The sequence below is a fragment of the Rana temporaria genome, chromosome 3 (genome assembly GCF_905171775.1).
Source record: "Rana temporaria chromosome 3, aRanTem1.1, whole genome shotgun sequence".
Lineage (NCBI taxonomy): Eukaryota > Metazoa > Chordata > Amphibia > Anura > Ranidae > Rana > Rana temporaria.
In genome coordinates this window covers 113,957,002-113,980,658 of record NC_053491.1, presented here as the reverse complement: position 1 = coordinate 113,980,658, position 23,657 = coordinate 113,957,002, and the positions used below count along the sequence as shown (strand labels likewise).

At 46.6% G+C, this 23,657-nt stretch overlaps 1 protein-coding gene across 1 annotated transcript in view; it reads right to left on the bottom strand.

Annotated features, from left to right (window-relative positions):
• The window catches only part of ASB13 (ankyrin repeat and SOCS box containing 13), a 43,366-nt gene that overhangs the window by 4,968 nt on the left and 14,741 nt on the right, over positions 1–23,657 (bottom strand). The window contains exons 2-4 of the mRNA XM_040343290.1: positions 23,084–23,271; positions 16,052–16,202; positions 11,596–11,730 (exon numbers count right to left, since the gene is read on the bottom strand). Coding sequence (XP_040199224.1) covers positions 11,596–11,730; positions 16,052–16,202; positions 23,084–23,271 — 474 coding nt within the window. The remainder of the gene's footprint in view (positions 1–11,595; positions 11,731–16,051; positions 16,203–23,083; positions 23,272–23,657) is intronic.

Here is a 23,657-nt window from a genome sequence, read left to right as displayed (position 1 = left end):
CTCTCCTGTTCTCCCATCTTCAGTATGGGCATCTGAAAGCCACACGTTGTTCCTTTCCGGGATGCAGTGCTGCTGGCTACCCAGCATGCAGCTCCTGATCTCGCCCATGCACATATCTTACTAAGCAGGGCACACTCATTGTGTTGCAGGTTGCCTGACATTGTGTAATTTCCGGTTTGAAAATGCTGCAATGCTACAAGTGAAGGATGCCCATTAACTCCTGGGATTGATGACACTCATATCCCGGTAACCAATGGGCGAGCATAAATGACGTACCTCGCCACAGCAAGGTAAGGCGGAAGAGGAAGTTTATGTTTGCCAAAAAAGGTAAACAAATTTTAGGGATAAAAAAGGCTCATTTAGATTAATAATTTAAATGTGATTACGAACGCAGGGGAGTGGGTGGAACTCTGTTTTAACTGCTGTTATCCAGTGAACAATGCAAATTGGTAAAAGTCAGAAACAACACTTAGTCTAGTTCACTGCAGTCTAAATTTACACAGCTGCTCACATGTAGGGTGGATGGGTACAATTCTGTATTCTGTGCAGTTTGACTTTCTCTCTGCTTGGTTTATCACCAAATGTAAAATTCCAAGGTAGGTTTAAATCTGATTGGTGGCTCTAAGAAAATTCATTTTAAGAAAATTTAGGAAAATTTGATCGGTTTTCTAATCATTAGTGTTCATTTTCAACTGCAGTGACAAGAAAATGCAAATCAGGATGAAAATATATATTTTTTTCGTGAATGAATACGTACAGTGTATGCCATTTATGTTTTGGAAAGTTCATTGGTTCTGAAATCAAGTAAAAAACATGACAGAAAATGTATTCCCAACTGTGCCTTGTGATAAATCACTTCAAAAAAGCACAATATAAATAACAAAATATGTGAATGTAGCTAGTTCTCATAAACCAAAAACTTGTATCAACAGGTGTCCATTAAGTGGTTAAGTGGCGGTTCATACTGGGGCGGCTTCAAAGTCGCCCAACTCTGAAGCCGCCCCGTACAGTGCGACTTCAGCGGTGCTTGAAAACAACTTCTGTAATTGAAGTTAATTCAAGTCGCTATGAAGTTGCCCCCAAAAGGTACAGAAACCTTTTTCTTAGTCGAAGCGACTTGTGCTGTATTAGTGGCCAGTATCAGTGTTATTTAACCCCTTTGTATTGTAGCATGAATGGGTTAATTTGTTATGCATCAACTGTATTATATGCATTGAACTTGTTTTCTTGTGAATGTTGTATTTAATGGTTTGTAAAAAAAAACTGCTATGGCAGGGGTGTGACCTGACACTGCATGGAGTAGGACGCATCTGAGTGAAGCTCCGTCCATTACTCCTTCTACATCGTAATCCTGCAATCATTTGAAGACCCCATTACTCCTGTTTTGTCTCACACACACCCTGGGACTACTAGTGACATGTCTCTGCCGAAATGCCAGAAGTCTGCGGCCGTGGAAAAGCTTGATCAATATCGCCGACAGGACAGAGAGGAGACGGATGAAGATGGCGCCACAGCGAAGGTGGGGGGAGAGCAGAGGGCAGGAGACACAGACAGGCTGCTGGAGGCAATCACCCGGTGCCGTACCTTACTTACAGCACAGATTTAGGAGGTCAAAGTAGACATCTCTTTAATTAGGCAAGACCTGCGTAAATTCCAGGATCGGGTTAAAGTTACTGAGACCAGACTGAGCACTATGGAGGATGCTGTCCCCCCCCTGCAAGATAGTACAAGACTGCATGCACCGCCAGATTCACCAGTTGTTCTCCAAGCAGAACGATATGGAGAACAGGCTAAGGAGATGCAACCTGCGGTTCATTGGCCTGCAAGAGAGCGCGGAGGGTAAGGACCCCACCATGTTCCTTGAGCAACTACTTGTCACTACTTATGGCAGAGAGGCCTTTTCCCCTATGCTGACAGTGGAGAGAGCTCACTGCATGCCTGCAAAACCACCCCCGCAGGGAGCTCCCCTGCACTTTCATAGCCAAACTCCTTAACTACAAGGATCGGCACGCAGCTCTCAGACTGGCCAGAGAGAAAGGCAATATTCCGGTGGGTAACGTTAAAGTCGCCATCTTTCCAGACTTCTCGGCGGATGTTCAGCGCCATCGGCAGGGGTTCATGGAGGCTAAGTGCAGCAGACTACGCATACAACACCTTAAATATGCCATGCTATTCCCTGCCCGCCTCAGGGTGGAACAAGATGGTCATGCACTCTTTTTTTAAGATCCTGAAGAGGTGATCAACTGGCTAGAACACCGGGTTGCTCCAGAGAACGCCGACTAAAGTCATCGTGAGTACACTCCCTGACCCATTCCTCATACTGTTGGCAGTGAGCTGAATTTCATCCCACAAACTAGGTTGATTAGGGCCCTACGCCATGTTTGGGCGCCGAACCACGCATTTACTGTTTTTTTTTTTCTACTATCGTTACAATTGACTGTTCTACAGTACAATGCACCTTAGCCCACTGCCTTATGGAACTCCTTATGGATATAGACCTGTGTGAAATTTGAGTTTGTTTATACTGCTTCGTGAGTCAAGCTAGAACTTTAACTGGAAACCATTTTTTTTTTTTTCCCCCCTTCATATCCCCTTTTTCCTTTCCTTTTTAGTTGGTTTTCTCTTTTTGCACCCTCCTGGGTCTTCCGTGACCAACATGTTATAACGGAGGCCAGAGCCTCAGGTTCTGCAGTAGTCCTACCTCCCGCATGCAAAGTGCAGCAAGACTTTCCCCCACTCAGCACTAGGGATTACTGCCATGTCGTGTGGAGCTACCGTAGATCAGATCATTGCGATGCTAACGCATTGTGGGACTTGCTATATCTCTCCTGTTCAACTGGGTGGCTCCATTTGATAGTTTTTTTTGTGTTTCTACCAAGTAACAGTGTTATTTTATTCTGATATTTGTACTGTTCAAATTGTTCAGGGATGATGCCCGCACAAGTTGGGGGGGTGCAGGGGGGGTGGGGGGAGGGGGAGAGGATGTTTCTCTGTTGAGTAAATCTGTGCATGACATAATACAGAAACAGGTAATACAGCATACATTCATACTGTCACAGGTCCCATGTAACATGCTTGGCCTGCTATAATTTTTGTTTCTTATGCTCCATGTTATTCCTTGGGGCCTGGCTGATGAGGCTAGACTTACAGGTCTGACTGAGTCATACTATCTCTCTCGCACAGACCCATGGCGTCTTTAAAATTCCTAACCTGGAATGTCAGGGGTCTCCGTGAGAAGGTATGCAAAAGCTGCCAAGTGTTTCACTTTAAGAAGCAATGAGCCGATGTAATGCTACTGGTTGAAACTTATGTAGAGGGGAGGCTGCAGATGGCCCTCCGACGTCCATGGGTGGGGTGGGCATTTCATTCGACCCACGTGCGCAGAGTCTCCATACTGATCGCTAAATCTGTCCACTTTAAATTCTGCAAGGCTTCCACGGACCCACAGGGCCGTTATATTTTCTTATCTGCCAAATTGTACGGGAAACAATTCCTTCTCCTGGCCTTGTATGTCCCTCCCCCATTCTCCATGTCCGTAATCCTAGAGGGGATTGCATTTATGGCGAGACATCCCTCTGTCCAAGTGGTTTGGATGGGGGATTTCAACACCACACTAAACCCTTCCCTAGACAGGCTCCAACACACAAACACTTCTACAGGAACGGCTGGGGACACAAAATTTTCCCGATTGATTGCTTCTTTCCACATGGCAGACACCTGGCACCACAAATACCCCAGTACAAAATTTTCTTCTGCCCAAAACTCCATGTCTAGAATTGACCTTATCCTTCTCTCACAGAGTCTTATGCCATGGCTGGGGGAAGCCGCTTTCTCCCCTAGGCTGCTGTCAGATCATAGTCCATAGTGGATCACCATAAGTGTACCCCTAGAAGAACCACTGCGAGCATGGCGGTTGAACCCATTCTGGCTCTCCCTGTTACCTGAGAACGATGACCTCCTCACTGAGTGGCAAATATACTTCAGGGAGAATGACCGATCTGCCACTGTGGCGACGGTCTGGGAGTCCTTCAAACTCCATGCCCGCATGCATTTAACTTTGCTCTTCAACCGGATAAAGGCGGACTCTGCAAATGCCCTATATAGAGCGGTGGCACTTCAAGGGGTTGTAAATGCAATAAGATTAAAAGCCCCCTTTCTATCCAGCGATGTCCATGAATGCCTCGACCGTCCGGGACTCTCTCTCCTGATTGGCTGAGACCCAGCAGCGGTGCCATTGTCAAACTCAGTAAGCCAACCAGGAGAGAGAGGGGCGGGGCCAAACGCCAACGCAATGTTTGAATGGACACATGAAGCTGCAGCTCATCTCGGGTTTCCCGATAGCAAGCTGCCTGCTGTGGGGGCACTCAACAGGAGGGAGGGGCCAGGAGCACAGAAGAGGGACCCGAGAAGAGGAGGATCCAGGTTGCTCTGTTTAAATCCACTGCACAGAGCAGGTAAGTATAACATGGCTATTATTTTAATAAAAAAAAAAAAAAAGAGAGACTTTACAATCACTTTCAGGCTCCAATTGTAGCTCCTTGCACGCTCTCCTAGCAGAGACTACCTGCCGCTGTCCTATCCTCCTATATAGTGTGGTGCATGAAGCCAGCTCTACTGACAGCAAAGAGAGTCTGCCCCCACTGCAGGCCTGGATACCTGTCAGCCTGGAATGTGTGTGTGCTAGGAGAGCTAGAGGATGCAATTGGAGGATGAAGTGGCATCTCTACGGCCGCATACAGAGGAGCTCCATGACGGCGATATACACAGGCAGTGGTTAATGTGACTGTCCCAAGTGGACCTTTTGTGAGTGTAGCTTTTAATTGTTTTACCACACAATGAAAGGTTGCTGTACTAGGAGCCTGTGTGCCCTTTTCTTTTGTCCGTGGCACTTTTTTTCCTATTTGGTTGCAGCCAGGGATGAGTCATGAGTCACCGGTGAGTAAACCGGCACCTGGAGGTGTTCTAAAACCTGAATACTTGGAGGAGGAAAACTCGTTTTATTTATCTAGCCCTTGAGGCTGGAGAATGTGGGGGTGTAATTTTCTGTACAAGTACACAGGCAACACTTGTGGGCTTAGTGTGCCCACATTCACTCTGTTGCATGATGTGATTGTAACGGACACATGCATGCTGCAGAGACAGTTATAATCTTCGTGCAGGGGGACTACAAGGAACTGCATGGCTTGTCACAAGTGGATGTACCACAGTGTATTCTGAGCTCAAAGGGTTAATTGGACAAGTTTCTTTTCATTGTTGAATGCTAATGTACCCTTCGCATAGCTAATGAACCCTCTTTTGTGTGCAGGTAAACAGCCCCCCTGTGAGGTGTATGCTGATGGGGATTATGTGTGAGTGATAATTGTTTTAAAGGTTAATTGAATTCTATGTGCCTGGCCAGGAAATGTTAAGTGGGGTGAGGTGCCGAAGCGGCTAGAAACTGGCCAAGTGATTAATTCAAGGAGATGTCATTGTTCTTGTGACAGTTGTAAGCAGATATAAGCAGGTGAAATATGCCAAATAAAGTCAGTCTGCTTGACCCTTCAAACGTAGCACGTCTCGTTTCTTGGAAGGGCGTTCGATGGGATATACCGGCGATACCTGCATATCGCAGCTTGCCAGGGAAAAGGACGTCTCAAACGGCTGAGACCCTCACACCAGTGGGTAGCCGTTACATTGGTTGGCAGCGGTGGGATGATCCTTTTATCCAAAGAGCAAGTGCTGAATGGAGTCGCAGTACGCCAGGCTGAAAAGATCCACACTGAAAGATTTATTAGAGAGTCGTGGTAGGAGCGCCAGCAACAGACCACGGAGGGAGCTGATAGCTGACCTGCTGGAGCTGGACGAAATGGATGGATCTATGGAAGGAACAGAGCCCCTTGCACCTGTCAGCAAAGAAGATGTAATTACTGGGATTGTACAGCGGAGATTATCCTTGTATCCAGAAACGTCTGCGGAACTAATCAACCAGCTGTTCCGGGAAGCAAGGGAAGAAATACAAACGAAGAGGGGACAAGAACTGGAACTGGTAAGAGCGAGACAGCCCATTACACCTGCAGTTCCTACCCCCCCCACCTGCTGCTACAGGAAAGAAAATACCGTTCACTGCATTTAAAGCTTTTGTAGAAAGTGAGGAGGAAATCGATGGATATTTGGCGGACTTTGAGAGGCAGTGCTCACTACACCAGGTACCACCAGACCAATGGGTCACTATTTTGTCGGGGAAATTGTCGGGCAAAGCCAATGAAGCCTTTCGGGCTCTCGCTCCAGAGGATATTTTACAATATCAGCAAGTTAAAAAGGCGTTGCTAACCCGATATGCCGTAACGCCAGAAGCCTACCGCCGGCGCTTCCGGGAGTCCAAGAAGATGGCTGTGGACTCCCACATGGAATGGGCCAACCAGTTACAAAGGATGGCATCCCTTTGGGTCCAAGGGTGCAAGGCCAACACCGGGGAGGAAGTATTGCAGCTGTTCCTAATGGAACATTTCTTCCAAGACCTGGCCGCAAACATACAAGACTGGGTACGAGATCGCCGTCCCGCTAACTTAAACGAGGCGGCTCGGCTAGCAGATGAGTACGCGGAAACAAGGAAAGTAAGCCAGGGTACTACACGGCTGGCTCATAAGGTAGAACCGCGTACTCCAACCGTCACCCCACGCCCAGAGTTTCCGGCTCCAGTTCCACCACATCCTCAGGGGCCTAGCAACTACCCCCGGGATTCGCCTAGGGTGACGTGCCATCACTGCAGCGACACGGGACATATTGCTCGTTATTGCCCTTTGAGAGCTACAAATAACAATTGGAGACGCACAACACCCAACACAGAGGTCACTCCATCACGTCCCTCTGCGGCCCACTGCCTGGAGACCGAGGGGGGCCCGGAGGAATGTCTGGGAATTTGGTATGAGGCGGACCCAATACAAGCGGCCTCTCCGGATAACCGTCAGCATCACTGTCAGGAGGTACGGGTGAATGGACAAGTAGCACAAGGCTTAAGAGATTCCGGGACTACTATCACTCTGATTCAAAAACATCTGGTAAAGCCAGAGAATGTGTCCACTCGCACAGTTGCCGTCCGGGTCGCAGGGGGTGCTGTATTTCGCGTACTCACCACCCGGGTGCACTTAGACTGGGGAGCCGGGTCAGGAAAGACCACAGTTGGTATCATGGACAACCTACCTGCCGAGGTGGTGCTGGGCAACGACATTGGCCCTCTGACTTCGGCTTATTTACCTACACCTGCTGCTGCTTGTCCCGTGACCACCCGCGTTGCTGGAATCAACCCGCTTGCTGCTGAGAACCGGGTAAGACTACCTTCCCCGACATGTACTGTAGATCCGGCACAATATCACAGTCTAAAATGGGAATGTGACAAGTTGGCCAGTGAGAAATCAGAGATGCAACGACACTATGTCATGTATTATGAGATGTCCCGTGGCTTGAACATTGAAATGCACAAACAGGCGGAAATTGTCAAAAGATTAAATGGGATTTGCATCCAGGTGGTGCCGTATCTGTCCCAAGAGCATCAGCAACAGGTTTTGGGAGCCATTGAGAGAGCAAAGCAAGTGACTGTTCCAGAACTGAATTCTATTATTCACCGTCACCATCAGCTACCGACCTGGTAAGCCAATGGGAAGGCCCGACGGACTGTCCAGGCAAACGGAACTTTTACCCTAACAGCAGACCGGACATCCCCAAGTTGATCCGAAAAGGATCAATCCGGGTCTGCCGGAGTGTTCCACAAAGGGGGAGTAGTGTAACGGACACATGCATGCTGCAGAGACAGTTATAATCTTCGTGCAGGGGGACTACAAGGAACTGCATGGCTTGTCACAAGTGGATGTACCACAGTGTATTCTGAGCTCAAAGGGTTAATTGGACAAGTTTCTTTTCATTGTTGAATGCTAATGTACCCTTCGCATAGCTAATGAACCCTCTTTTGTGTGCAGGTAAACAGCCCCCCTGTGAGGTGTATGCTGATGGGGATTATGTGTGAGTGATAATTGTTTTAAAGGTTAATTGAATTCTATGTGCCTGGCCAGGAAATGTTAAGTGGGGTGAGGTGCCGAAGCGGCTAGAAACTGGCCAAGTGATTAATTCAAGGAGATGTCATTGTTCTTGTGACAGTTGTAAGCAGATATAAGCAGGTGAAATATGCCAAATAAAGTTAGTCTGCTTGACCCTTCAAACGTAGCACGTCTCGTTTCTTGGAAGGGCGTTCGATGGGATATACCGGCGGTACCTGCATATCGCAGCTTGCCAGGGAAAAGGACGTCTCAAACGGCTGAGACCCTCACACCAGTGGGTAGCCGTTACAGTGATCTACTGAGTTTAGAGTGAGACTGGAGGATGTGACGTCTCCCTGCATTTACACCTCCTCCTTGGCAGAATACATGATGCATTTTTTGAATTACAGAGATGACTTCCTGAAAATTCAATTAGAATTTTCTCTTCAATGGTAAGGAATTTCACAAACGTATTAACTATTTAGGGCCATATTCTTATAGATCTCCGGCGGGGTAACGTATGTCCTTTACGTTACTCCGCCGCAAGTTTAACTGGCAAGTGCCTGATTCCCAAACCACTTACCTGTAAACTTGCGGCGGCGTAGCGTAAAGTCCACCCGTGCAAGCACTCCTAATTCAAATGATCCTGGTAGGGGGCGTGGATCATTTAAATTAGGCGCGCCGATCGTAATGCGCATGCTCCGTCGGGTAAATTACCCGACGTGCATTGCGCTAAATGACGTCTCACGGACGTCATTTGTTTTGACGGTAACGTAAATGGCGTCCATCGCCATTCACGGAGGACTTACGCAAACGACGTTAAATTTTCAAATTTCGACGCAGGAACGACGGCCATACTTAACATTGAGTACGCCACCTAGGGGGCATGTTTATCTTTACGCCGCGTATCGCTTACGGAAACGACGTAAAATCACTACGACGGGCAAGCGTACATTAGAGAATCGGCGTGACTAGTCATTTGCATATTCTACGCTGACCGCAAAGGAAACGCCACATAGCGGTCAGCGTAGATATTGCAGCCTAAGATACAACAGCGCAGGCCGTCGTATCTTAGGCATGTTTAAGTGTATCTCAGTTTGAGAATACACTTAAACATAGGACGGCCTTAGAATCGGACTTACGCCGGCATAAATTCTTTGAGAATATGGCCCTTAGTGTTTTGTGTAGGGGGGGGGGGGTGTACTACTCACAGATTTTTTTTTTGCTTTAAACACTGCGATAAATAATTCTAAATATTTGCTTAATACACTAAGTGGTCCTCACACGGATCTCTAAAATTCACTATCATAGAATAAGAAATAAGTCGATTATTCAATCTTGTATAAGAAAGAGCCTACTTCATTCCAAAATGGAATTCTATATGCAACCTACTATGGGGGTAGAAAACTACACATTTATGGTGCTTTTTGAGGAAGAGGCTTGAGTGGAGCTTGACGGAAAATTCACTCGTAGGTCTGACTTCCTTGCTTGGCCTGTAACCAGATTGGATAGCAGCACCCAAAAGGGGTCATTTGATGCAGACAACCCCAGTGTAGAGATGTTAAAGTTTGCGTCTTACACAGGTGCATGCTTCAACTTTCTGGTGCCCAATCAAATACAAAGGCACGCCCCAACCAAAACTGAAATGAAGCCTTGCCATACATGCAGGAAACACAGCCTAGCTGCTCCGCACATAATTTTTTATCCAGGCATTACTGTACTGCACCGGTCCATCATACTCCTTATTGCCAATAATCTGGGGATCTTGGAACACATCTGCTTGTGATGCTGGAACACTATTCTATCTGCCTCTTTCAAACCTGAAGACTTCTGTCCTACTGACCATTCGAGGTGATCTGTGTTTGCTGTGAATGCTAAGGATTATGGAGAAGAGAGACTAAAGGTAAATTCAGTGAGATTTCTGATTTTAGCACAGCTGTAGTTTGTTGGAATTAATTCCTTTCTTCAAACATCTATAGGTTATCACTTACTGCCTCAATTTATTTGGGGAAATTATCATATTTAGGGTGACAAAGGCTAGCACATTTTACTACACCTGTCACTATTAAATTCAGTAGTAAATCGCTAAACACATAGAACAAATAGCTTTTTATTGTGAAAGCTACACAAGAATCATTAAGTTAGGCTATCAGTCCAGGCACCTGGCGAATCCAGACTCCCAGAGTTGGGATGACACGGTGTCTGGACTAATAGTGATGACAGGTCACAGGAGTGAAAAAAAATTCCACTCCTGTGACCCATAGGGGAAGCCCAGCCAAACAAGCTCAGGCTTGATTTTTCCTTTAACATCTAGGGGCAATCAAGGGGTTAACTGTATGCCTAGCAATGTGTAAAGTGTGTAATATGTGCTGATTTTACTAAGCGATCTTGGTTGTTTTTTTCCGCAGGGAATAAACAATAAAAAGAGCACCTGTCAGTGTACAGAGCTCTATGTTGTTTACAACACAGAGCTCTCTTCTGTGACTGACCGAGCTGATCAGCAGGTCCCAGCAATCAATCATTGCCCAGGACCTGCTGATCGAGTTGTGCTGTAACAGATTGCCTTACCTGGAAGAGCTGATTGTACCAGATACATAATACAGCACACAGCAGCCGCCGTGCCACAGTACATGGGGCAGTTGCTAAGCAGTTAAGGTAAAAAACCTTGTGCCCCCCAGCCCTTCTCTTAAACACTTACCCAAGTACTATATCGATCCAGCACTGTGCCCGGCTTCAGTTCTTCTCTCCCCTCTCCATGCTCTTACAATTTCGGCTGAGAGCAATGAGAGCCATTAGCTCCTGCTGCTGTCAGTCAAATTATGTGAGGAAGGAGCAGGGGTGGGGCTGAGCCTTGCTATGTGTGTCTACGGACGCACACAGCCCGGCTCAGGAGCAAGCCCACATGTCCCCCCATAGCAAGTAGCTTGCTATGGGTGCACACAGAAAAGAGGAGGAGCCAAGAAAACAGGCGGGGGACCCCATAAGAGGAGGTTCGGGGCCGCTCTGTGCAAAACCATTGCACAGAGCAGATAAGTCTAACATGTTTATTTATTTTTTTAAAACGTTATTTTTTAAAAAGACCCTGTCACGAGACCACTTTTTTCAACAAAAATCGCTCCTTAATATTACATGTGCACCAGATTTTATGCCTTTTATTTACCTGGAAAAACCTCACTTGTGTAAACAACAAAAAGTCATGAGACTGCCTAGCATTGCCATCCTGAATGTGATTTCAGCAGCCCCAGCAAACTCAGAGCTGTCAGTCAAGAGGTGTTACCTTTCGCTCCTCGCCCAGCAGCCGCATGCAGAGAGGTGAGGGGGAGGAAAGCGAGGAGGGGGAAGAGGGGGAGGAGCAAGATGCTGGGCCAGCACAGGCAGTGATCAGACACTCCCAAAAGAAGAGACTGCTAGAAATAGTCAATTTGTCTAGCACTTTACAAATGAATAAAAAAAAAAATGTATTGAAAGGTAAAAAACGCAGTAAGCATTTCAAATATGTAATTTTCTGTGCAGCAACATCCAATATTATATGTTGGTAACCGGGTCTTTTTAGTATTAACACAAACAAAAAGATTCCTGCACATACCTGCAAGAAGTAAGCCTTTGGCACAATCCAAGTGCTCCCTTGCACAAGCCACATGTAAAGGGGTTCCAAAGTGACAATCATGGGCTTCCAGATTTGCTCCCATTTTAATTAAAAGCTTCACACAGTCAGCACTGCCTGGAAAATATATTCACATCTCCGTATTACAAAGATATAGGATTCAGATATTACAAAAACAGATTCACAGATATTCTTACCTACTTTATCCGTCCCTTTTCAGTGAATAAACTTGAATAAAGTTGACTGTGATATTACAGATACCAGTGGCCTGCAGTATGTAATATACAGAATAATGTTCAAAGCAAAGTAGTTCAGAGTGTGTAATGTACACTACGGCATACAGAGTGGAGTGGTCTGTTACAGAGTATGTAACACAAAGCACAGTATATAGACCAGTGGTTCTCAAACTTTTAGTGCCGTGACCCCTTGATAGGGGTCCCCCAAACTTGGGAAATTTTAACAGTAAAATAATTTTCGGAGCGTGTGTTGTCAGCACCCAAGGCAAGACAAGTAATTTGCGCCCCTAACCCACGGAAATGTTACGCTCCCTGAGTCCTCTCCACTCGTACAGTATTAAAACCTCATATGGTAGATTTTAGGATATATCACTCTTTCTCTTTGTTCTCCTTTCTTTACCTTTTATCTCTCACTATCCTAATTTCTTTTTATCCCCCCATCCCTCTCTCTAGCCGTCTTTCTTGTTTTTTTCTCTTATTCTTTCTCTCCCTTTTTCTTTCTTCCTCCCCCTTTTTTCCTCTCCCTTCCATGAATTCTCTATTTGTATTCCTTCTCTTACTCCTTGGTTGTGGGGGAATGGGATGAGTGGCAATGCTGGGGGGAGTTCTGATCAGCCAACTTAGGTGCTCTTGATCATGGTCAACTGCTGATCTGAGAACTGTAGTGGGGACTTTTAATGGCAACTCTAATCACAGGTAGTGTTACCCAATGTGTCTCCAACTTTGTGGTGTCTCGTAGCAGTGACCCCTAGGCTAAAATCAGGAGATAGGGTCTCCCCCAGCCCCTCCCACCTCACAATCCTCACCAGTCAGCGGACCTCTAGTCTCTGCCCACCCCCCCAGCCATGCCGTGAACTAAATAGGCGGCTGTGAAGAGGCCGAGTGGGCGGCCATGGGCTCCAGAGACAGCCCTGCTAAGCAGACGCAAGAAGGCTGGGAGAGTGGTGCAGGGTTCAGGAACAGCCCAGGATTTAGTGACCCCTGGCAAATCATCATTTGACCCCCAGGTTGAGAACCACTGATATAGACTGTCCCGAGTATGTATCGTACAGCATGGCATATTCCATTAAGCCATCTCGACTATAAAATGTGCACCACAACATACAGAGTAGAGCAGTCTAGGGTATATGATGTACAGCATAGCTTGCAAAGATGAGCAGTAACTTACATCTTATATAGAATGGAGTGGCATAAAGTCAAAGATAAAAATGATAGCTACTAAAGAATCATATCAAGGTTCATAATATTATATTATAATTTATGAGAGAGTTGGAAGGACCCCTGTATATACGACATGATACATCATATACAGTCATGATGAGTTTAAAAATATTGCATATATCCATGGTAAAATCTACAAAACTAAAACGAGATGGGCTGAACAAGAGCTTGCATTTCATAGTGATGTGCCCCAAGAATCCAAATAAGACCATCCGCTGTGTAATATTTCCGCCCATCAGATCAATCCATGTTTTTTACAATTTTTTTTTTCCATTGAAGACTTCACTACACTGTATCTGTATCTCTCTATTTGCCCATATGGTCAATCTGCTATTTGTCATGCACCGAGTAATCACCAATATGGCCAACCCAGCATGTCCTTGTGCCTCTCCCGGGTCGCCAGTACAATCGGGAAGCCGGAGAAGGAATCCACCACCGGCGGAAGTAAGCCATAGAGATTTCCAAAGGACAGATGGCCCCAGTCAATCTCTACAACTCTTGGAGGCCCGGGCGCGACGTTATGACGTCACGTCCAGGCTGGCGGAAGTAAACTAAGTCGGGGACTCGGCAGAAAAGACTGGGATCGTGATTTTCTTTTTATCTCAGCCTTTCCTGCCTAGAGGAGTTGTAGACCCCACATCTCTCCATAAAGAGGACCTGTCACGCATCATACCTTTTACCTTGTAATAGAAACAAAAGTGATCAAATTTTTTTTTTTAAAGGGAAGGTGTAAAAAAAAAAAAATATATAAAATAAACGATAAAAAAAAAAATTAAAGCGCCCCCGTCCCCGCAAGCTTGCACGCAGAAGCGAACGCATATGTAGGTCGTGCCCACATATGTAAATAACGTTCAAACATATCACCGCGAACGTTAGAGCGAGAGCAACAATTCTAGCACTAGACCTCCTCTGTAACTCTAAACATGTAACCTGTAAAAAAAATGTAAGTACTGAAATTTGGCGCCATACCACAGGTGTGTGCAATTTTAATGCCTGACATGTAAGGTATCTATTTAGTCAGCGTAACCTTATCTTTCACATTATACCAAAAAATTGGGCTATCTTTACTGTTTTTTTTTTTTTTACTCATGAAAGTGTTTTTTTTCCCCCCAAAAAAATTGCGCTCCAAAAATTGCTGCGCAAATACTGTGTGACAAAAAAAGTTTTAATGACCGCCATTTTATTCCCCAGCACCTCTGCTAAAATATATATATATATTATGGTTTTTACATGTAGGAGAGGAGTGCTAGAATTCGCCTGGTGGGCAAGTGGTTAATGTGATTTTAAACCGCCCACATATACTAAGTGAAGTGACTGGCCTCAGGTGATACACAGAGATGAAACAAGTTCTCCTATACAAGTTGTACCTGCTTATCTGCAGTCTTTTCTTCTCTACATCAGTTCAAAGTGCTGAATTGTAATGTTTGTCTGAGAGTAGAGAAAGCAGTCGGCAAAAATCTGATGGTACACCCTGCAGATCTGAGTGAGGAACTCCGAGAGCTGATTGGAGGGAAGAAACACACCCTCTTCACACAGCACACAGGAACAGAGCTGAGGCTGTTCATCAACTGGAGATCCCTCCCCGTCACATTTTTTCTCTTGTTGTCAGAAAAACTTGTTAGAAGTGATTTATGCGGATATCAGAGGAACGAACAGACATAAATTATACTTTTAAGTACAAGTACACACTATTAGCTAGATTCAGTAAGAGTTAGGCCGGCGTATCAGTAGATACGCCGACCTAACTCTGAATCTGCGCCGACCTAAGTTTAAGTGTATTCTCAAACAGAGATACACTTAAACCTATCTAAGATACGACGGCTTGCGCCGTCCTATCTTAGGATGCAATATTGAGGCTGGCCGCTAGGTGGCGCTTCCATTGCGGTCGGCGTAGAATATGTAAATCACTAGATACGCCTATTCACGAACGTACGCCCGGCCGACGCAGTAACGCTTTATCAGGCCTAAAGTTATTCCATCTTATAGATGGAATAGTAATGTTAAAGTATGGCCGCCGTTCCCGCTTTCGAAATTCAAAAATTTTACGTTGTTTGCGTAAGTCATCCGTGAATAGGGATTTACGTCGTTTACTTCCACGTCGAAATCAATAGGCCCATGCGGCGGACTTAGCCGCAATGCACACCGGGAAATGTAGGCGCAGAGCACATGCGCAGTTGCAAAAAAACATCAATCACGTTGGGTCAAGCCTAATTATCATAAAACACGCCCCCTCAGACAAATTTGAATTAGGCGCCCTTACGCCCGCCCGCTTTAGGCTACGCCGCCGTAACTTAGCAGGCAAGTACATTGTGAATCATGTACTTGTCTCGCTAACTTATGGCGGCGTAGCTTAAATGCCTTAAGCTACGCCGCCGCAAGTATGCGCTCTCCATCCTGAATCTAGCTATATAGAGGGATATGCTTTGTTCATTTTTCATGGCTGAGATTTACAATCACTTTAAGGCCCAATCTTTGCATTCATGCACATTCAGATACATTCATATTCAAAAAAAATGCAGCAGGCTGTACTTTTTTTTAAACACATATGAAAGGACTGCAATGGTGTAAAGTTGGCTCATTGCAATACATTCATTTTCTTGCTTATGGGTTTATACTGAGTTTGAAAAGATTTTTCTCTATCTACCACATTTTTTCGAGGCAAAACACTTTTTTTTTATATGGCTTAGTGTTTAAATGCCAAACTGGTTCATTGCTTTTATTAGATGACTTTCACGTTGTCTGCTTTTGCAATAAGCAGGATGACATTTTTCTGAGCGTGTTTCCTGCCACACCTACTAAATTACAGGAGCCTGGTAAAGAAAGTAAAACACCCTCATCACCTGCACCCTATCAGATATCAGACACGGCCACAAAACGACTTCTCATGTGAGCTTGGCTAGAGTGTTTTTATTAAGGGGTAGCAGAAAGGAGGCACTAGAAGAAGAAGCACTTTTGTTGCAGACCAGCTGCAGAACACTCACCACTCATACATGCTTCATGAAGGGGCGATGCTGTAAAAAGTGGGGGATTCACTTTAGCACCGTACTCCAAGAGCAACTTTATACATTCTAAACTGCCAGCAGCAGAGGCATCGCATAGGGGTGTACTGCCATCAATATTCCTGGCATCAACCTAGAGGAGACAGAAAGTATGTTATTAGTAACAGATTTGTCAGCAGCTACAAAAACTGTACAGTGTATCCGGAAAGCATTCACAGCGCTCCACTTTCTCCACATTTTGTTATGTTACAGCAGGGGTCGGAACCTTTTTGGCTGAGAGAGCCATGAATGCCACATATTTTAAAATGTAATTCTGTGAGAGCCATACAATATGTTTAAAACTTTAATATCCACATCCCCCCCACTGTAATATCCACATCCCTACCCCCCCCCCACTGTAATATCCACATCTCCCCCCCACTGTAACATCCACATCTCCCCCCACTGTAATATCCACATCTCCCCCCCACTGTAATATCCACATCTCCTCCACTGTAATATCCACATCTCCCCCACTTTATACGATTGTCTGCTTGCTTACCACTACACAAGCAGGCAGATCCACGAGCAGTTGAGGCGGGTGATGATGACGTCAGCGCGCCGCTCACCTAGGCCGCCGCCGGGTGTACCAAGATGGCCTCTGCTCAGGAGCTAGGCCGAAGCCGCGGCCTTTCCTATGGGCTCAATCCGCGGATCGGCACACCACGCGATCCGCAGATTGAGAGGCGAGAGCCAGATGCAGCCATCAAAAGGCTTGCGAGCCATAGGTTGCCGACCCCTGTGTTACAGCCTTATTCCAAAATGGATTAAACTCATTATTTTCCTCAAAATTCTACAAACAATACCCCAATACAATACCCCCTGAAAAAAGTTTGTTGAAAAACTTTTCAAATGTATTAAAAAGAAAAAAAGGGGTACATAAGTATTCACAGCCTTTGCCATGACACTCAAAACTAAGCTCAGTTGCATCCTGTTTCCACGGATCATCCTTGAGGCCGGGTTCACACTTGACTGACAAACGCTCCGACATTAGGAGCTCATGTCGCATGACGTGTGAAAATCAATGTTTCCTTATGAGAGCCGTCTTAACTGGTCCGACACAAGTTGATCCGACTTTGAAAACGCTCCCTGTACTACTTTGGTTCGACATTGATCCTACTACAGCCCATTGAATATCATTGAAGTCGGACCAAAGTAGGAGCCTTGACCTTACCAGACATCCGACATGTGATTACAGCAGCAGTAAAAGGAATTTATCTCACTCTGGGATTGTTTTGATTGGTCAAAGAACAAGTCAGACTATCACAAAGTCGGTTCAAAGTAGTATCCTGTTCATGAAAGTCGGATGGATGTAGGACAAATGTAGGATCAATGTAGGACCAATGTAGGACAGATGTAGCAGAGCAAAGTAGGATGAAAGTCGTACTGCTGTCGTGTAGTATAGTGTGAACCCAGCCTCAGGCTGGGTTCACACTACTACACTACTTTCATCCTACTTTCCTCTGCTACATTGGTCCTACATTTATCCTACATTGGTCCTACATCCATCCTACTTTCATGAACAGGATACTACTTTGGTCCGACTTCAATGATATTCAATGGGCCTGAAGTAGGATCAATGTAGGACCAAAAGTAGTACAGGGAGCATTTTCAAAGTCGGACCGACTTGTGTAGGACGCTACAAGACGCTCTCATAGGGAAACATTGAACACAGAGCAAAGTAGGATGAAAGTAGTGTAGTAGTGTGAACCCAGCCTGAGGCTGGGTTCACACTATACTACACGACTTTCATCCTACTTTGCTCTGCGACATTGGTCCTACATTTATCCTACATTGGTCCTACATCCATCCGACTTTAATGAACAGGATACTACTTTGATCCGACTTTGCCCTGGACTTGAAGTCCGACTTTCAATGAGTGGGGATCCGACTTTGATCCCTGCCAATATCAGGCACTGTTTGATATGAACCTTTTGGGGAACTCCAAGCCAAATTTTAAGCAAAAAACAGGCATGGGTTCCCCTCCAAGAGCATACCAGGCCCATGGGTCTGGTGCGGATTTAAAGGGACCCCCTACGCCGAAAAAACGGCGTTGGGGTGCCCCCAAAATCCATACCAGACCCGTATCCGAGGAGCAGCCCGGCCGGTCAGGAAAGGGGGTGGGGACGAGCAAGCGGCCTCACCCCTCCTTAACCGTGCCAGGCCGCATGCCCTCAACATGGGGAGGTAGGTGCTATGGGGCAGGGTTAACGGCCAGGGTTGTCGGGAAGAGGCCCTGTCCTCATCAACATGGGGGCAGGGTGCTGTGGGGTGGGGGGGCCGCAGTGCACCCCCCTGCTCCATAGAACCTATCTCCCCATGTTGAGGGCATGCGGCCTGGCATGGTTAAGGAGGGGGGGCGCTCGCTCGTCCCCACCCCCTTTCCTGACTGGCCGGGCTGCTGCTCGGATACGGGTCTGGTATGGATTTTGGGGGCACCCCCACGCCGTTTTTTCGGCAAAGGGGGTCCCTTTAAATCCGCACCAGACCCATGGGCCTGGTATACTCTTGGAGGGGAACCCATGCCGTTTTTTTGCTTAAAATTTGGCATGGAGTTCCCCCTCAAGATCAGTAGAATACAAGTCGCATGCCAAAGTCGGAGCGTGCAAGACTGCGTTCCGACTTTGATCCTACTTCACTGATGTTCAATGGAGTGAAGTAGGAACAAAGTCGGACCAAAGTAGTACAGGGAGCGTTTGCAAAGTCGGACCGACATGTGTCGGACCAGTTAAGACGGCTCCCATAGGGAAACTTGCTTTTCACACGTCATGCGACATGAGCTCCCAATGTCGGAGCATATGTCGGACTAGTGTGAACCCGGCCTGAGATGTTTCTACAACTTGGTAAATTCAGTTGATTGGAAATTATTTGGAAAGGTCCAAACCTGTCTATATAAGGTCCCACAGTTAACAGTGCATGTAATGCCCCGTACACACGATCCGAATACCGTACGAAAATTATTTTATCGGACAAGCACGAAAAATGTTCACGTACGGTACCAGATCGTACGATTTTCGTTTAGTCAGTACAGATGTCGTCCGAAAATACAATACAAATACATTACAACACATGACATCACTTCTGATTTTTTTTTTCTGTCGTACGAGAATTTTCGTGACTTTAATAAACTATTTAATTTCTACAGTGCCTTGCGAAAGTATTCGGCCCCCTTGAACTTTGCGACCTTTTGCCACATTTCAGGCTTCAAACATAAACATATAAAACTGTAACTTTTTTTAAAGAATCAACAACAAGTGGCACACAATCATGAAGTGGAATGAAATTTATTGGATATTTCAAACTTTTTTAACAAACAAAAAAACTGAAAAATTGGGCGTGCACAATTATTCAGCCCCCTTTAGTTAATACTTTGTAGCGCCACCTTTTGCTGCGATTACAGCTGTAAGTCACTTGGGGTATGTCTCTATCAGTTTTGCACATCGAGAGACTGAAATTTTTGCCCATTCCTCCTTGCAAAACAGCTCGAGCTCAGTGAGGTTGGATGGAGAGCGTTTGTGAACAGCAGTTTTCAGTTCTTTCCACAGATTCTCGATTGGATTCAGGTCTGGACTTTGACTTGGCCATTCTAACACTTGGATATGTTTATTTGTGAACCATTCTATTGTAGATTTTGCTTTATGTTTTGGATCATTGTCTTGTTGGAAGACAAATCTCCGTCCCAGTCTCACGTCTTTTGCAGACTCCATCAGGTTTTCTTCCAGAATGGTCCTGTATTTGGCTCCATCCATCTTCCCATCAATTTTAACCATCTTCCTTGTCCCTGCTGAAGAAAAACAGGCCCAAACCATGATGCTGCCACCACCATGTTTGACAGTGGGGATGGTGTGTTCAGGGTGATGAGCTGTGTTGCTTTTACGCCAAACATAACGTTTTGCATTGTTGCCAAAAAGTTTGATTTTGGTTTCATCTGACCAGAGCACCTTCTTCCACATGTTTGGTGTGTCTCCCAGGTGGCAAACTTTAAACGACACTTTTTATGGATATCTTTAAGAAATGGCTTTCTTCTTGCCACTCTTCCATAAAGGCCAGATTTGTGCAGTATACGACTGATTGTTGTCCTATGGACAGAGTCTCCCACCTCAGCTGTAGATCTCTGCAGTTCATCCAGAGTGATCATGGGCCTCTTGGCTGCATCTCTGATCAGTCTTCTCCTTGTATGAGATGAAAGTTTAGAGGGACGGCCAGGTCTTCGTAGATTTGCAGTGGTCTGATACTCCTTCCATTTCAATATTATCGCTTGCACAGTGCTCCTTGGGATGTTTAAAGCTTGGGAAATCTTTTTGTATCCAAATCCGGCTTTAAACTTCTCCACAACAGTATCTTGGACCTGCCTGGTGTGTTCCTTGTTCTTCATGATGCTCTCTGCGCTTTAAACGGACCTCTGAGACTATCACAGTGCAGGTGCATTTATACGGAGACTTGATTACACACAGGTGGATTCTATTTATCATCATTAGTCATTTAGGTCAACATTGATCATTCAGAGATCCTCACTGAACTTTTGGAGAGAATTTGCTGCACTGAAAGTAAAGGGGCTGAATAATTTTGCACGCCCAATTTTTCAGTTTTTCATTTGTTAAAAAAGTTTGAAATATCCAATAAATTTCGTTCCACTTCATGATTGTGTCCCATTTGTTGTTGATTCTTAAAAAAAAATTACAGTTTTATATCTTTATGTTTGAAGCCTGAAATGTGGCAAAAGGTCGCAAAGTTCAAGGGGGCCGAATACTTTCGCAAAGCACTGTACATTATATAACTATAGCTTGAACATGTTTTGGTAAATACCTGAAAAAAACTAAAATTGTGCCTGTGTATAAATATATATGGACCTAACTGTACGTGATGCTGCACAGGAGGGCTGCCCTGTAGCAGTAAATCTGCTATAGGCCGATCTGGAACTGGTTAAAAGTTGGATTCCAGGTATGGCTATATTATCCATAGTTGCATTGTTCCAGCTTGTATATTCCATACCTGGCTAATGTTCCTGGAAACTGGAAATCACTGCAGTGGACACCACTTCTCCAGTGATGCTTCCGTGTCTTGTGCTGAGCAGTTGGTCTGATGCATTGTGAACTCCGGAGGTTGGTAGCTTGGCATAGGCACTAGTCATAGAATGTTCTGCATTTTATGAATGAATGCAAAATGTTCTCTGATACAATGAGGTGGAGAGAGTGACATCACTTCCCCATAAACATATATAATGGACACCTATACACATTACACACCCTAAAAATAAACTTTTTAAAGGCACATTAAGATATTATTATTAGGGTTGTCCCGATACCACTTTTTTAGGACCGAGTACGAGTACCGATACTTTTTTTCAAGTAGTCGCCGATACCGAATACCGATACTTTTTTTAAAATGTGTCCCCAAATGCAGCGATGTCCCCCCACAGATGCAGCCATGTATCCCCCCATCCAGCCAGCGTCACCCCCCATCCAGCCAGCGTCACCCCCCATCCAGCCAGCGTCACCCCCCATCCAGCCAGCGTCACCCCCCATGCAGCCAGCGTCACCCCCCATGCAGCCAGCGTCACCCCCCATGCAGCCAGCGTCACCCCCCATCCAGCCAGCGTCACCCCCCATCCAGCCAGCGTCACCCCCCATCCAGCCATTGTCTCCCCCCATGCAGCAATGTATCCCCCCATCCAGCCATTGTCACCCCCCATCCAGCAATGTATTCCCCCAGCCATTGTCACCCCCCATGCAGCCATTGTCACCCCCCATCCAGCCAGCGTCACCCCCCATCCAGCAATGTATTCCCCCAGCCATTGTCACCCCCCATGCAGCCAGCGTCACCCCCCATGCAGCCAGCGTCACCCCCATGCAGCCAGCGTCACCCCCCATGCAGCCAGCGTCACCCCCCATGCAGCCAGCGTCACCCCCCATGCAGCCAGCGTCACCCCCCATGCAGCCAGCGTCACCCCCCATGCAGCCAGCGTCACCCCCCATCCAGCCAGCGTCACCCCCCATGCAGCCATTGTCACCCCCCATCCAGCAATGTATTCCCCCAGCCATTGTCACCCTCCATGCAGCCATTGTCACCCCCCCATGCAGCCAGCGTCACCCCCCATGCAGCCAGCGTCACCCCCCCATGCAGCCAGCGTCACCCCCCATGCAGCCAGCGTCACCCCCCATGCAGCCAGCGTCACCCCCCATGCAGCCAGCGTCACCCCCCATGCAGCCAGCGTCACCCCCCATGCAGCCAGCGTCCCCCCATCCAGCCAGCGTCCCCCCATCCAGCCAGCGTCCCCCCCCATCCAGCCAGCGTCCCCCCCCATCCAGCCAGCGTCACCCCCCATCCAGCCAGCGTCCCCCCATCCAGCCAGCGTCACCCCCCATCCAGCCAGCGTCCCCCCATCCAGCCAGCGTCCCCCCATCCAGCCAGCGTCCCCCCATCCAGCCAGCGTCCCCCCATCCAGGCAGCGTCTCCCCCCATCCAGCGTCTCCCCCCATCCAGCCATGTCACGCTTACCTGCATCCCCGCTGCCGCCGACTCTGTAATACGGGCGGGAACATTACAACTTTGAATCTCTGTTATGATTGGCGCCGCCCTTGCGTATAGACACTCCCCCTCGCTCGGGATTGGACAGTTCACCCGAGCGAGGGGGAGTGTCTATGCGTGGTGCGAATCATTACAGCTATTCAAAGCTGTAATGTTCCCGCCCGTATTACAGAGTCGGCGGCAGCGGCGATGAGGCGAATGGCGGCGGATTACGGCGTTTCGTGGCGGCGGGCGGCATTCGGCGGCGTTCGGCGGCGGGCGGCGGCAAGTATTCTATTTATGTATCGGGGCGGGGTATCGGCGTCTGAGTACCGCCGAAAAAACTCGGAATCGGTCCCGATACCGATACTAGTATCGGTATCGGGACAACCCTAATTATTATGAAATCAGAACTATACTAATTCCATAGTTATATTTTGTGTTGATGAAGCATAGTGGATTTCTTACCTGTGCTCCAGCGGTAAGCAGCAAATTGACACACTGAAGGTGGCCATGAAGACAAGCTTCATGAAGAGGAGTGATAGAGTCCACAGTAACCAAGTTCACACAAACACCGCTGTCAATCAATTGCTTCAGCTGGGGTACCTGTCCATTTCTGGAAGCATCATGAACTGGTGTCCTGTCTGCCCAATTACCTGAATGAGGAATCCATATTAATATCAATAAAACAAAATGACAAAAACACACCAGAAACTTCAGCTAAATCATTTCTAATTGGTTTGTAAACCCTGTTCACACGTGGGCATTTTTTAGTTCGAAGCTTGACGCTCAACAGGCAAAATCCCATTCATTGCAATGGCCCCTGTTCACATTTGAGTGCTTTGTCACCTGTAGCAAAACGCCTGTCACTCAAAAAAGCTACTTTTAAGGCAGATTTGAGCGTTTTTGTCCACATAGGCTTCAATGGAAAAAGGCGTTTTCAGCTCAAACAGAAGCTACCCTCCCCTTTTCTAGCATGACTCCACACCTTACACTGGTTTCTATTAGCTACAGCAAAAAAGGCTAAATAAAAAATGCCTAA